This window comes from Bombina bombina, chromosome 8, assembly GCF_027579735.1.
Source record: "Bombina bombina isolate aBomBom1 chromosome 8, aBomBom1.pri, whole genome shotgun sequence".
Taxonomy (NCBI): domain Eukaryota; kingdom Metazoa; phylum Chordata; class Amphibia; order Anura; family Bombinatoridae; genus Bombina; species Bombina bombina.
This window is the reverse complement of record NC_069506.1, coordinates 33,890,923-33,908,362: the sequence shown is the minus strand read 5'-3', so window position 1 is coordinate 33,908,362 and position 17,440 is coordinate 33,890,923. Positions and strand designations below refer to the sequence as shown.

Genomic DNA, 17,440 nt, shown 5'->3' with positions numbered 1-17,440 from the left:
TATGTTGCTGTAAGCTGATCTCAATACATCTTATTAAGTCATCATTGCAATAATAAATGCAAAATATACAAAGATCACATTTCACATATAGGGCCGGATTACGAGTCGCTATTTAATGCTCCCGCTTGAGCTTTAATTGCGCTCAAAGTAAGCTTTTTGCGCTCGTCAGGTTGCACCTGTATTATGAGTTGAAAGTTAACTATTTGCGCTCTTTCGCTAACCCGATGAGGGCAAAAAGCCGAAGTTAGAATATCGCGTCTCTGTTCATGTATTTCCCCATAGAAGGCAAAGGATAAAAAAAAAAAGTGTTAAAAAACCCCACTTTCGCGCAAACCCAATCGCATATTCTCAAGTGTGCTAACCGGAAATGAAAATATTAATATTTCACATACAATAATATGTTCTATTTATTAATAAATGCATATTTCTACATATATCTGATGGTGTTTTGGTACAATACATATCTATAACTTTTTAAATAGCTGATTATATATAGGCATATATATATATATATATATATATATATATATATATATATATATATATGAATATTTATTTAGAAATACTCTTAGAACATATTCTACTATGTGCAGAACATTGGAATGTGAAATATTTACAGTAAATATATAGCATAACACTATTTAATATAAATGTTGCATGAATAACTTTTTACATATTTTCATCTACTTAACTGCAAAGGGCACAGCAGAACAAATTTAGTTTTGGTTAGTTTTGGACCGATTTTTTTCGAATTTCGCTTCAGATCGATTCAAATTCGGATACATTCGAATGTATTCGTTTCGGATTCGAATAGTTTTGGATGTATTCGGATGTATTATTTTGGTATTCGATAAGTACATTTGGAAGTTCGGTATGTGCTATCTTGATTCAGATGGTTCCAAGTTAGACAAACGGAATTATTTCACTGTTCTATCTTACTAAATCTTACTAAATCTCACTAAATTTATTTTTTATACTGAATTGTGATTAGTCCATGGACATTCGAATGTAACTAATAAATCCGAACTAATTTGGATTTATTTGTTACAAATGCATTCGGATTAGTTTTGTTGCTAGGGTAATTCGGAAATGCTAATTGATTTGGCAAATTCGTCCGAATTCCGTTTCGGAATAAAACTAAACGCACATTTCTAGCTTTAATGCACTTATATAAATGCCTATATATGTGTACATATGTATTTATGTGTTTATATGTGTATATATGTCTGTAAATACATATATACACATAATACATAAATACATACATACACATATATAGACATAAAAATACATATACATTTATATCTTTAGACATGTATAAGTATGTACCTTAATTTTAAAGCCCTTTGCCTGCTTGTTTTTCCAACACCTGAGACCTTATAGCTTTGAGCCCTTATAACTTTTTTGTGCAATATTCTTTTCAAAATAATTTTTAGTATATGATGTTATTATGAATGTAACTGTACTTTGTAATGTATTTTTGATGTGTTCTGTGCAAGTTTTTAGTTTAGCAAAACAGTTAACCATTTACTTTAAAATCGCAATCCGAGTGGCAAGCTTGATGAGAGAAAACCCCCGAGATAAACCCCTTATTGCTCGCGCACAAACGTTTGCGCCCCACACATAATCTGGCCCATAATTGTTCCAAGTATACACACAGAGAGATGAATAATTAACATTTTCAGAAAAAACATAGGACAGATAGAAAACAAAATGCTAAAATGTTCCGTATAAATAAAAGTTTCAAAGCTGTAGTAGTATCGCAGCAATCCTATAATGAAAGTAAATTGAGAATAAATCCAGTATATAACTTAATAGGCTCATTAACACACAATGCAAGGATTTAACTGCTGCAACTGTACTATGTATTGTGTCCCTGTGGTTTCATCTGTATTGGCAAAACAGACTAAGGGGCCTATTTAAGAACGTGTGAGCGGACATGATCCGATGTTGCGGATCATGTCCGCTGCACATCGATAAATGCTGACAGCATATGCTCTCTGCATTTATCATTGCACCAACAGTTCTTGTGAACTGCTGGTGCAATACCGCCCCCTGCAGATTTGCGACCAATTGGCCGCTAGCAGGGGGTGTCAATCAACCTGATCATATTGGATTGGGTTGATTTCCGGCAATCTCTGTCGCCGCCTCAGAGCAGGCGGACAGGTTATGGAGCAGCGGTCTTTAGACCCCTGCTTTATAACTTGTGTTTCTGGCGAGCCTTAAGGCTTGCCAGAAACACGGGGCATCAAGCTCCTTACGGAGCTTGATAAATAGGCCCCTAAGAATGTACATTATCATGTGATAATTTCCTAAAACAAGAGGACATGCTTTAAATTTGGAGGGTGAAAGAACTAGAATATATGATATGATGTTCGCTAGGCTAAAATAGTATAAGTTACATTGAATAACTTCCCAGGAGAAATGGTTTTACATGATTAATATGTGACTGTCATATACAAAGCTTCTGAATGTGGGATAAGCTATTTCAATAGTAAATCCCTTTAGACAAACAAAACATCCCCCACCTCACTGTTTGGTACTGTTGGTGATATTTACCTTGGACTTAATTAACTCTTCAGACCATGACAAGTTAGAGAGGGTTTGTTTAATGAAAGACACACTGCAGTATGGAGAGTAAGAATACAACGTTTTCTCTGAGGGGGTCAGTCCCCACACAGATATTTATACACAGGAGACAGGGCATTCCTGATCTTCATATCTAGACTAATACATTTCATGATTGGCTAGGCTGACAAAAGCAAGGGTTTTCAAATATAGTTACAATATAAGTAAATAACATTTGTTTGCAAAGTTTAAATCAGCAAATTCTATTCAATAGGTGTTACTATGTCGGACCATAAATCAAAAGGGCAAGGTCAGCACTAGGGAAAGGGATTAACTAATGTATGCTTTTCTGAGACGTTCCTATAAATCCAGTACTATGCTGGTTATAATAATAGCATTCAGCAAGTTATATGTAGTGGTGTAAATACATTAGTATTCATGCATACATACATTCATTCATGTGTGTACACCAATATATAAATATATGTATCAGGATTATATTAAGTTACTTAGGTTTTGACAGATGCCGTCTGAAATGTAGGAGTTTGCAAAAGGATAAAGGAAGAATATTATTATTATTTACAATAGAAAAGAATTAAACAAACACATACAATCTTAGCTTTTAGCTTATACACCCTCTTTTCAGGCAAACTAACCCCCCTGACTAGATTTTTTCTTTACAACAGTACAAATCACAACTAAACTAGATGCAAGACTCCTGGTTGCAACATTTTATTAAAGGGACAGTCTACTCCAAAATGTTTATTTTTTAAAAAGATAGATAATCCCTTTATTAGTCATTGCCCAATTCTGCATAACCAACACTGTTATATTAATATACTTTTTACCTCTTTGGTTACCTTGTATCTAAGCCTCTGCAGATGACCACTCTTATATCAGGGTTATTTAAAGACTTGTATTTTAGACAATTAGTGCTGACTCGTGAATAACTCAGCAGGAGTAAGCACAAGGATATCTCATGAACTAGCCCTGTCTGGTTATGAAAAGCTATACAAAATGCCTAAGATAAGAGGTGTCCTGCAAAGACTTAGAAACAGGACAAAATTTAGATTTGTAAAGGTTATAAAGTATAATAATATAACAATGTTGGGGAATGGGTAATAAAGGTTATCTATCTTTTTAAACAATTTTGTGTATACTGTCCTTTTAAGGAGTCGACATTCATTAAACATTCATTAACTAAATATTTACTGACTATTTTATCTTGCTCATTCAGTCATTTTAAAATGAAATAGGTTTATACAGCGCACATTTTCACAAATACTTCATAATAACAAAATAATGTAACATTCTTCTGCATTATAAATATATTATATATTATAAATACTAGATTAAGTGCATTTTTATAAATACGTTTATTGATTTTATTTGATTTTTATATCTCATAATTTATGCAAAAAAAATCCCATAGATTTTAATCTCTGTGCAATGTTTTGCAGCTTTAAAAAAAATGATAAAATGTTCAACTGGAATATAATTTACCCCTTGTATTTGCAATGTGTAGTATTGATAAGCACATGAGCGCTTTGTACTCGTAGCAGGAAATTATGTTACCAATGCTGTAAAAACAAAAAGTCTATGTGATGCCACCAGCATCCTCATTAAGACAACTATGTGAATAATTTAAGAACAGTTGAACTCTAGAAAGGATTAACTTACATCACTGATATGAATTATGTTTTTTTCCCTAAAATATAAAAATCATGTATTTAACAGTTACAAAGTCATATCTGTGAATTACTGTAGTAATGCAAAGCAATTACACTGAAGTTCTGAATTTTTCCCTGCTAGGCTAGTGAAGATTTATCGGTTTCATCCAGTCTCTCTGAATACAGAATATATATATTATACCATTTTTAGCTTTAAAAAAATAGAAAATACCTTTTTGAAATGCAGGGAAGTTATTTGACTGCAAAGTCTATAACAAACCATTTTTCAAGACAATTGCAGAAACAGATTGAGACTAATTAGCACAGCACATTCTTATGGTTTTACGACATGTACCTGAATACAACCTGTGCGTGGATCAGACTGTTATATTTTTTAAAGTTAATGGTTCCTCAAGGACTTAAGACAAGCTAGGAATTCAGGATATGCATAAGACCACAAGTAGCTAAATATCAACTGAGAAACATCTTTGTTGAAGAACAGATATTCATTAATTTTAGCAGTCATGTTTCATCATATTTTTTCCCCTTAGAAATCATCTCTTAAATTGTAAACTGTCTTGAAACAGGGCTCATATACTTCTTTCTCAGTGTATATCCATTTCTTGCCTCTTTTTAATGTACCCACTGTAGAATATTATGTAGCATTACAAATATATGATAATAGACATATTTGTCTACAGCCAGAGTTCCAATCTCTTTAGTGAGATTCCATAATATCTGAATTAATATATTTTCTGTGGTTCTTTGTCTGGAATGACAAGAACAAATGGAAAAAGAGCACCTTTTGGTGAAGATGGAATTGTTAAGGTTCCATCCATAAACCTAGGTGAGATGTCATCTGCTAGGAACCTGAGGTGGAAGGTTCTGCTGATGCAGTAGATGTTTTTGTCAATAACTGCACACTGAAAAGATGAAGGGTAAGGCATGGGGTAATTAGCACATTCGTACCATATTCTAGCTCTTACACTACATCGGTGAACACTGATACCCGTGTTACGGTTAAGATCAAACCGATAAAGAAAGTTGTTGACTGCAACCATCTCTGTGGTTCGATCTTTGCTTCCACTTATTATGCTGCTCTTCCACATTTTATCTTTTTCATGATACCTTAAAAGCATGTATCTAATAGTCCCACCTGTGACGTAAATTCCATCCTCACATGCAGTTGCCATGTGGGCTACAGCAAATGTGTCATTGGGAAGAGGGGCTACATAACTCCATTTGTTATGGCGAGGGTCATAGCATTCCACAGTATGAAGACATTCTCCACCAATGGCATACAGATGTCCATCAAGTGCCACAAGTTTGCAGTGAGGCCTTGCTTCATTAAGTGGGCAGATTTCCTTCCAGTTGTCAGAAAATGGATTATAACAGAAAACACGTTTGGATGGTTTCATCTCCCTTCCAGGACCTTCACACCCTAAGGCGACAAAAAGATAATTGAACATTGTGGCCATTGCACAACCCCTGCTAACTGCTTCCCCTGGGATGTTACTTAGTTGGAGCCACAGGTCTTTGTCACTGTCATAATAACTGAGGCTACTCTTGTTTTGTGAAGACGAGTAGTGTTGTGTATCAATGTCAGCGATGGCTACAACTCGCCTTCCTCTCATTCTATTGTCAAGAATCAAGTCTCTCTCAGTTGCATTGAGACGACCATAGATTGAAGGATTTTGCAGGATTTGGAGGTAATCATTACTCATGATTTTATAGGCAGCTGTCTGTAGGATGTCAAGCTTATGCTTCTTAGCAAGACAAAGCACTTCATAACAATTACCCACATCAAGGTGTATGTCAAATGTTGATCCTGAATTTATGGACATGTGGAACGTATTTGTACAAGTTGCACTATTTTCCAGTCTACAGGTTGAAGATTCAGTGACCATAGGAATGTAGTCAGAACCTTCAGGCCTGGCCTCAAGAGATTCTTCTTTTGTACTGGGAGATAGATCTACTTGCTTCAAGCTAATGTCCATTGGACCATCAACACTGACCTCAGACTGAACAGTGAAACTAACCCTATCTTCTTGCTCAGTGATTTGCTGCATATTTGCTGTAAGACTGCTCTGAGAGGAATCTGAATTAAGCTTGACATATTTATAATTCCTATTTGTTGTTACTGATTCAGAAGTGGATTCTACATGATAGTCATAGATCTTCCCTCTCACATATCCATGGGTCTGTTTCTGAGGTGTGTTGGCATCTTCTGCTAGTTTATCTTTAATGATGCTTTCCTCTACTTGCACCTCGGTAACAGATGAAAAGCTGTGCAGTCCATGCATATCCTTAGAATTTTGTTCTATAGAAAAGTCAATGGATGAATTTGCAGAGACATTTTTGGTAACTTCTTTTAAAAAACCTTTATCTTTCAATGTATCCCCATCTTCACTCATTTCCTTCCCTTCAGGACTATGCCTAATTATCTCAACAGTGGAACCACTGGGTACCCAGTTGCCATCACTGATATCCTCTTTAAAGTCAGGGCCCTCTGTGTTGTTATGGTGCACAGTTTTAATGGTTGGGCAATATCTTTGTGGGAGGTCAGGAACTTCATTAGATTCTTCTAGGGCTGCATTCTTAAAATAATGCTGCTGCTCACAGCTTACATCAATGTTGCTTTCACTTACTTTATTTTTGTTGTTTTCAGATGTTTTAGAAAGTTCTGTTGTATCCAGGACTCCAGAACCATTGGATCTGGTACCAGAATCTCCATCCACACTTCTCCTTATGTTGTTGTTAACATTTCTCAGCCTTACTGCAGCAGATTCATCTCCTAAGTGATTCCATTTTGGAACAAACAAAGCTGCATCTTCTTCTCTTGTTTCAAAGTCCTCATTTTGCTTATGGGATTCTCCTCTCTGGAGTATTCTGGATTTATAAAATCTGTAAGCCAAACCAAGTAGAACCAGAGCTGTGGCAGACACAGCCAGCTTCCCGGCTAGCTGCATATCTAACTGCCAGAATCTGCTCTCTAGCCCAATGTTAATCATTATTCATTTAATGTTAGTGCTCAGGAATGTCAGGAATTCCTATAATTATCTCTAGTTGAAAACCAGTTGGTTCTGCTCCTGGGCACGATTCTGTCCCCTCTGCGGGCATGCAGTTTTTGACAAGGTGAGCAGTTTTGTCAGGGAAACCTGTTGGTTGAGCTGCTCAGGTGTGTAAAAGCAGATGGTTTTCATATTGAACAGAACTTTGCATATTTAAACAAGAAGGGAAGGGCAAAAAAACAAACTAGCAAACAGGTTGGAAACAACGTGACAGGCTCATGTTTGTCAAGCAAATAGAAAGTAAAATATTGCTTCTATTATCAAATAATTTTACATAGATACAGTATAGTCCCTCCTGTATGGTATGTAAACATGATTTAAAAGAGACAAACAAATTCATTTTTATTAGCTGTGTGACATATTCATTTTGTGAAATAATTGTAAAGTCTAGAAAACTTAGGTGTTATGCTGCAGCTCAAATGCATTTTATATCCCATTAAATGGGCATCAAATCCAAAATATGTATTTTGTGTTGACATTTTAAAATGGTTTTGTATTTACTTCTATTATCTAATTTGTTTTATTCCCATAGTATTCTTTATTTAAGAGATACCTAGGTAGGTTTCTGGAACACTACCTGGCAGGAAATAGTGCCGCTAGTCTTGCAAACCTGCTACAATATAGTGCTCCAGACCCTTAGTTTATGTCCCTGCTTTTCAACAAAAGATACCAAGGCAACAACAAAAATGATGATAGAAGTAAATTGGAACATTGTTTAAACATGGCGGCCCCCTTGACTAGAGAGAGGCGGAAACAACTTTAATAATATGAATATAAAATGTATTTAGTGTTTAATGTCCCTTTAATGATATGCCAGACTTCACGGACTTTCTATTTATTTGATAATTCATTTGAAAGTAAACCTTTTCAAAATGACACATTATATAATTTAATAAAAGGCCATATATTTTCAATAAATAATATCATCATACTTTGGACTGTTTAAATTATATTTTTCTACATTAAAGGGACATTAGACTAAAAAAGGAATCGATCTATAAAATGTTTAATACAGGGAAATTAAACAACATTGCATTATATTAGTTATTTATTTTGCTTCCTTTTGCTTAAAATACATCTGAAAACTGTTATAGTTCCCTCCAGAGAGACAGCCGTGCTTATGTCATATTTAAAGGGACATGAAAGATAAACTTTCATGGCTCAGAAGAGCATGTGTGTTTATGAAACTTTTTAACTAACATCAAATTGTATTTGTTTTCTTGTATAATTTCTTTTTAAAACATACCTAGGTAGGCTAATAAACCACAATGCAATACTGGGAGCTAACTGGTGCTTTGTGGATACAAACATATGCTTCTTATCATTGGCTCTTTTACATAGGTTCCTAATTGGCCACAACAAATGAGACTCCAGGAACATAGATTATCACTTTATATATCATGTATTATGACAGGTGGCATTAATTTACTATGTAACCCCACATGTAGGTGACTGCTATACACCCATACTGTGTAATCTTACAGAAGTATCAGCTATATACCATGTAATCCCATGTACAGATATCAGTTACATATAGTATAATCTTACAAACAAGTAGCAGTAGTAAAAAGTGTAATCTCACATACAAGTGATAGTAGTTTTATATACAGCTGCCAGGTAAACTGCCAGCTAACATACAGTTGTCAGTAATATATCATGTAATCCCTCATAACGGTGACAATCATATGCCTTCTAATTACACATAAAAGTGACAATTTTATGTCATGTAATCTCACATACAGATGACGGTTATTTACCATGTAATCTCACATACAGATGACAGCTATATACTATGTAATCTCACATACAGATAACAGTAATATACCATGTAATCTCACATACAGATGACAGTTATAAACCATGTAATCTCACATACAGGTGACAGTTATATACCATGTAATCTCACATACAGATAACGGTTATATACCATGTAATCTCACATACAGATGACAGTTATATACCATGTAATCTCACATACAGGTGACAGTTATATACCATGTAATCTCACATACAGGTGACAGTTATATACTGTGTAATCTCACATACAGGTGACAGTTATATACTGTGTAATCTCACATACAGATGACAGTTATATACCATGTAATCCCACATACAGATTACAGTTATATACCATGTAATCCCACATACAGATAACAGTTATATACCATGTAATCTCACATACAGATGACAGTTATATACCATGTAATCTCACATACAGGTGACAGTTATATACCATGTAATCTCACATACAGGTGACAGTTATATACTGTGTAATCTCACATACAGGTGACAGTTATATACTGTGTAATCTCACATACAGATGACAGTTATATACCATGTAATCCCACATACAGATTACAGTTATATACCATGTAATCCCACATACAGATGACAGTTATATACTGTGTAATCTCACATACAGGTGACAGTTATATACCGTGTAATCTCATACAGGTGACAGTTATATATTGTGTAATCTCACATACAGATGAGTTATATACCATGTAATCTCACATACAGATGATAGTTATATACCATGTAATCTCACATACAGATGACAGTTATATACTGTGTAATCTCACATACAGGTGTCGGTTATATACTGTGTAATCTCACATACAGATGACGGTTATATACTGTGTAATCTCACATACAGGTGTTGGTTATATACTGTGTAATCTCACATACAGCTAACAGTTATATACCATGTAATCTCACATACAGGTGACAGTTATATACCATGTAATCTCATACAGTTGACAGTTATATATTGTGTAATCTCACATAGAGGTGACAATTATATACCATTTAATCTAACATACAGGAGACAGTTATATACTGTGTAATCCCACATACAGATATATTCCATGTAATCCCACATATAGGTGACAGTTATATACTGTGTAATCTCACATACAGGTGTTGGTTATATACTGTGTAATCTCACATACAAATGACAGTTATATACCATGTAATCTCACAAACAGATAACAGTTATATACTGTGTAATCTCACATACAGGTGACAGTTATATACCATGTAATCTCACATACAGATGACAGTTATATACTGTGTAATCTCACATACATGTGGCAGTTATATACCATGTAATCTCATACAGGTGAAAGTTATATACCATGTAATCTCATACAGGTGGCAGTTATATACCATGTAATCTCATACAGGTGAAAGTTATATATTGTGTAATCTCACATACAGGTGACAATTATATACCATGTAATCTTACATAGACGTGACAGTTATATACCATTTAATCTAACATACAGGTGACAGTTATATACTGTGTAATATCACATACAGATATATACCATGTAATCCCACATATAGGTGACAGTCATATACTATGTAATCCAACATACAGATGACAGTTATATACCATGTAATCTCACATACAGACGACAGTTCTATACCATGCAGTCTCACATACAGATGACAGTTATATACTAAGTAAACTCACACACAGATGACAGTTATATACCATGTAATCTCTTATACAGATGACAGTTATAGACCATGTTATCTCACATACAGGCAACAATTATAGACCATGTAAACTCACATACAGATGACAGTTATATACCATGTAATCTCACATACAGGTGATAGTTATATACCATGTAATCTCACATACAGATGACAGCTATATACCATATAATCACACATACAGGTGACAGTTATATACCATGTAATCTCACATACAGGTGACAGTTATGTACTGTGTAATCCCACATGCAGGTGACAGTGATATATCATGTAATCCCACAAACAGATAACAGTTATATACTGTGTAATCCCACATACAGGAAACAGTTATATACTATGTAATCCCACATACAGGTGACAGTCATATACCATGTAATGTCATATACTGATGACAGTCATATAAAATGTAATCTCACATACAGGTGATAGTTATATACTATGTAATCTCACATTCAGGTGACGGTTATATACCATGTCATCTCACATACAGGTAACAGTTATATACCATGTAATCTCACATACAGATGACAGTTATATACCATGTAATCTCATATACAGATGACAGTTATATACTGTGTAATCTCGCATACAGATGACAGTTATATATCATGTAATTCCACATACAGATAACAGTTATATACCATGTAATCTCACATACAAATGACAGTTATATACCGTGTAATCTTACATACAGATGACAGTTATATACCATGTAATCTATTATACAGATGACAGTTATAGACCATGTAATCTCACATACAGATGACAGTTATATACCATGTAATCTCACATTCAGGTGATAGTTATATACCATGTAATAACACATACAGATGACAGCTATATACCTTGTAATCCCACATACAGATAACAGTTAGGTACCTTGTAATCTCACATACAGATATATACCATGTAATCTCACATACAGATATATACCATGTAATCTCACATACAGGTGATAGTTATATACCATGTAATCTCATATACAGATATAAACCATGTAATCTCACATACAGGTGATAGTTATATACCATGTAATCTCACATACAGATGACAGTTATATACCGTGTAATCTCACATACAGATAACAGTTATATACCGTGTAATCTCATATACAGATAACAGTTATATACCATGTAATCTCACATACAGATTACAGTTATATACCATATAATCCCAAATATAGGAGATAGTTATATACTATGTAAACCCACATACAGGTGACAATTATATACTATGTAATCCCACATACAGGTGACAGTGATATATCATTTAATCTCACAGACAGATAACAGTTATATACCTTGTAATCTCACATACAGGTGATAGTTATATACCATGTAATCACACATACAGATGACAGTTATATATCATGTAATCTCACATACAGATATATACCATGTAATCTCACATACAGGTGATAGTTATATACCTTGTAATCCCACATACAGATAACCATATAATCTCACATACAAATGACAGTTATATATCATGTAATCTCACATTCAGATGACATTTATATACCATATAATCCCACATATTGGAGATAGTTATATACTATGTAAACCCACATACAGGTGACAAGTATATACTGTGTAATCCCACATACAGGTGACAGTGATATACTATGTAATCCCACATACAGGTGACAGTCATATACCATGTAATGTCACCTACAGATGACAGTTGTATACCATGTAATTCCACATACAGATAACAGTTATATACCGTGTAATTTTACATACAGATGACCGTTATACACCATGTAATGTCACATACAGGCGACAGTCATATACCATGTAATGTCATATACAGATGACAGTTATATACCATGTAATGTCACATACAGGTGACAGTTATATACCATGTAATCCCACATACAGATGACAGTTATATACTGTGTAATGTCACATACAGATGACAGTTATATACCATGTAATCCCACATACAGATGACAGTTATATACCGTGTAATCTCACATACAGATGACAGTTATATACCATGTAATCCCACATACAGATGGCAGTTATATACTGTGTAATCTCACATACAGATGACAGTTATATACCATGTAATCCAACATACAGATGACAGTTATATACCGTGTAATCTCACATACAGATTACAGTTATATACCATGTAATCTCACATACAGATGACAGTTATATACCGTGTAATCTCACATACAGATGACAGTTATATACCATGTAATCCCACATACAGATGACAGTTATATACCATGTAATCCCACATACAGATGACAGTTATATACCATGTAATCTCACATACAGATGACAGTTATATACTGTGTAATCTTACATACAGATGACAGTTATATACCATGTAATCTCACATACAGGTGACAGCTATATATCATGTAATCTCACATACAGATGACAGTTATATACCATGTAATCTCACATACAGATGACAGTTATATACCATGAAATCTCACATACAGATGACAGTTACATACCATGTAATCTCACATACAGGTGACGGTTATATACCATGTAATCTCACATACATATGACAGTTATATACTGTGTAATCTCACATACAGATGACAGTTATATACCATGTAATCCCACATACAGTTGACAGTTATATACCATGTAATCCCACATACAGATGACAGTTATATACCATGTAATCTCACATACAGGTGACGGTTATATACCATGTAATCTCACATACATATGACAGTTATATACCATGTAATCTCACATACATATGACAGTTATATACCGTGTAATCTCACAGACAGATGACAGTTATATACCATGTAATCTCACATACAGATGACAGTTATATACTATGTAATCTCACATACAGATGACAGTTATATACTATGTAATCTCACATACAGGTGACGGTTATATACCATGTAATCTCACATACATATGACTGTTATATACCGTGTAATCTCACATACAGATGACAGTTATATATCATGTAATCTCACATACAGATGACAGTTATATACCATGTAATCTCACATACAGATGACAGTTATATACCATGTAATCTCGCATACAGGTGACAGTTATATACCATGTAATCTCACATACAGGTGACAGTTATATACCATGCAATCTCACATACAGATAACAGTTATATACCATGTAATCTCACATACAGGTGACAGTTATATACCATGTAATCTCATATACAGGTGACAGTTATATACCATGTAATCTCACATACAGATGACAGTTATATACCATGTAATCCCACATACAGTTGACAGTTATATACCGTGTAATCCCACATACAGGTGAAAGTTATACTATGTAATCTCACATACATATTATTCGCCATTCAAGCGATAGTTCTCTGCCATGTAATGCTATATACAGGTGACAAATGTATACCATTTAGATTTTATTTCTTGCACTTTGACATTTCACCTGACAGGTAGCATCTAGCACTGCATTGTGAAAAATGTGATGCCATATAAAAAAAATATATTAAACCACAAATATAAAAATGATGTAGCATTTTTTTTAGTTGTACGTTGCACACAAATAAAATGTACCATTCTCAGCTATGGAGGTGAATTTGCAAGGACCATATTACAAATAATATGCCTCAGGGTTAGTGAATATAGTCAGGCACCTCACTGAGTTTAGTTTAATGAACAAAAAAACTAAAACAAAAAATCCTCACGGAATAATTAATACAACTAAAGCTGCAAAAGGAGACCTTTAAACAAGTTCTCATCTAGAAATCCCTTTTAATCTTTCATGGTTTATCAAGCTTTTATGGTTTACATTGTAGCAGTTTAATTACTTTCAGTTACATTACGACTATTATTGAGCTAATATGTACAAGAAAAATAAATAATAAATACAAAAAGGGAAGCCTTAAACAGGATAAAAAATAAACAAATCAAAATCTGTTTCTTTTAATTCATCTCTCTTTCCTCTAGTCATTATGTTGCATATTTTTTGCACATAACATATTTCTTTATTCACACATATAATTGTACAATTGTTTTGCAAAATATAAAGGGCTAGGTTACAAGGGGAGTGCTAATTTATCATACGCCCGTAAATGAGCGTAATTATTTAAACGTGCCCCAACTGCCCCCCCCTCCTCCACACACACACACATAAAAAAGTGTTTAGTGCCTTGTTGCTAATAAAACATATAGGCATTTTGATTATTTAAAAAAAGTCTGCACTAAGCAGTTTTTAGGGGTTAAAAGTGGAGGGTTTATAGTGTTAGACAAAAACTGTTACATTGCGGTCTATTGGGACTGTGGCCACTATTTATGAAAGGCCTGTTGGACATGATTTGACATTGGGGATCATGTCCGACAGACCTTGCTGAATGCGGAGAACAATACGCTCTCCGCATTCAGCATTGCACCAGCAGCTCTTGTGAACTTGCTGGTGCAACGCTGCCCCCTGCAGATTCGCGGCCAATCGCCCGCTAGCAGGGGGGTGTCAATCAAGCTGATCGTATTCGATTGGGTTGATTTCTTGTAATCTCTGTCCGCCTCCTCAGAGCAGACGGACAGGTTATGGAGCAGCGGTCTTTAGACCGCTGCTTCATAACTGGTGTTTCTGGCGAGGCTGAAGGCTCGCCAGAAACACGGGGCTTCAAGCTCCATACGGATCTTGCTAGATAGGCCCCTGTGTGTTCTCTGTAAATATATATTTGCTTATATACACATATTAGCACATAAATATATATGTATATATACACATATTCACACATAACTATATATATATATTTGCTTATATACACATATTAACACATAACTATATATATATGTATTTGCTTATATACACATATTAACACATAACTATATATGTATTTGCTTATATACACATATTAACACATAACTATATATATGTATTTGCTTATATACACATATTAACACATATTAACGGCGACGACGAGGAGCACAGACCGCATCACACCACGCCGAAGACGGGTCCTTTCCATACAGCAGCAGGATCTTTGCAATACAGGTGTCTACTTCAGCGGGCCCATACAGGAGCAGAGACAAAGCGACCACATCAATTCACGTGAGCTAGAAAACACAGCAGCACTCACGTATCACTCTCTTCAACTTCAACTTTCCAGCAGACACAACCCCATTGAGGGACTCGGCCTGATACCATCTAAACAGGTAGCTATATGCTCTGGACTGTTGTTTATCTATTTGTACGCATGCTCTGTCTTGAAATACCAGCTCTTGTTTACTGTGCCACTGCAAATCCTGCCAGCTCAGTTCTCACTGACCCATACATTTACGCTGACTGTAACAACATTGCACCTGATTGACACCTGTTTGATATGAAAAGTATTGGTCACTTTACCTACACAGGACTGAACTTTAACAACTGATAAGAGAGACAGCATCATTCTCTTGTTTCTTTAACTGGTTTTGCTCATAATTCTGATCTCTCTTATACCACATATTTTCTATTGATATACCATGGCCGAAATGTCAGAAACTGCAACCACACATCCCACAGGGGAATCTTCTGATGACAAACGCAGGCACATTCTGGCCACAGCACTCCAAGGGGCTAATGCTTTACCTACAGTACCTAGGGAAGAAAATTTGCCTTCATTATTTTCAGGCCTGGAGAAACTCCGATATAAGGAGACCAATCTCTGGTGGGACATAGAATTTCTGGACTTGTATATCAAGGAGGGGAAGGTCCCACGTGGGCTAAGGATGAAAAAATTCCCCTCCTTTGCTCAACAACTACCAGAGTTCATGGAGGAGTGGAACCACACTCTAACTAGATGTTCCATGACCCTTATGAATCAACTACTGAGACATAAAAGACAGGAAAGAGACTTAATCCTGACAGAAATCAAAGCTACAGAGACTCACATCCAACCCTTTGAGGCCACCAGCCAATATAAAGATTACACAGCACAGCTAGAGGAAACCATCAACAAATTAGACATGGACTTATCCAGCAGAAAAGTGTCTAAATATAATCGTGACACAAAGGACTATGACCTTAACATAGTTTATTCATGGCAACAACTTAGGCCCACCAGGGGGAGGGGGAATTCCAACACCTCTAAGAATAGTAATAAAAAACGCAGGGGTAACACAAATGGGAAGAAAGTCACTTTTTCTAGTATAGAAACCACTGACTCAGAAACATCTCTTCCACAATCCCCCAGCACTCCCACAGCTGAGCCTAGTGAACCTTCCACCTCTGCTAATACAGGTACTGGTGTCCCTACTAGAACGACTCTGGCCACCCTTGTCAAATCACCCAGTCAAACCAGTACCCCTAAAGCCTCAAGTCAGGCACATCGGTACCCCAGCAGGACAGCCTCAAAAAACAAAAAGAAATAATTAATGTGATTAATCTGTCAAAAATTCAACTCACATCTGCACAGATCTCCATACTCAATAAAGGACTCACTTTTGCACCTAGCACGAATTTTGATGTCTTCTTTACTGTTATAGACATCAACAGACTAGTCCGCAAACTCACACTAAGGAAACACTTTTCTGAGACACACATGGAGAATCCTCCTCTAGAGCCTCCCTTAACACTTTTAGATAGTACCCACTCAGGTCTACTATTTAGAGACCAATGTGATTTTAACACATTACTATCACTACAAAACAACACCCCCAGT

General features: G+C 35.3%; 1 protein-coding gene across 1 annotated transcript; it reads right to left on the bottom strand.

Annotated features, from left to right (window-relative positions):
• Positions 1-2,588: 2,588 nt before the first annotated feature.
• On the bottom strand, positions 2,589-7,249 carry KLHDC7A (kelch domain containing 7A). The gene has a single exon (XM_053690920.1). It carries the CDS (start codon positions 7,247-7,249, stop codon positions 4,982-4,984), a length of 2,268 nt encoding a protein of 755 aa, XP_053546895.1. The 3' UTR covers positions 2,589-4,981.
• Between the last annotated feature and the right edge of the window lie 10,191 nt (positions 7,250-17,440).

What these genes read in the sequence shown, in the direction of transcription:
- KLHDC7A (XM_053690920.1), bottom strand. Translation starts at nt 7,249, where the DNA reads ATGATTAACATTGGGCTAGAGAGCAGATTCTGGCAGTTAGATATGCAG.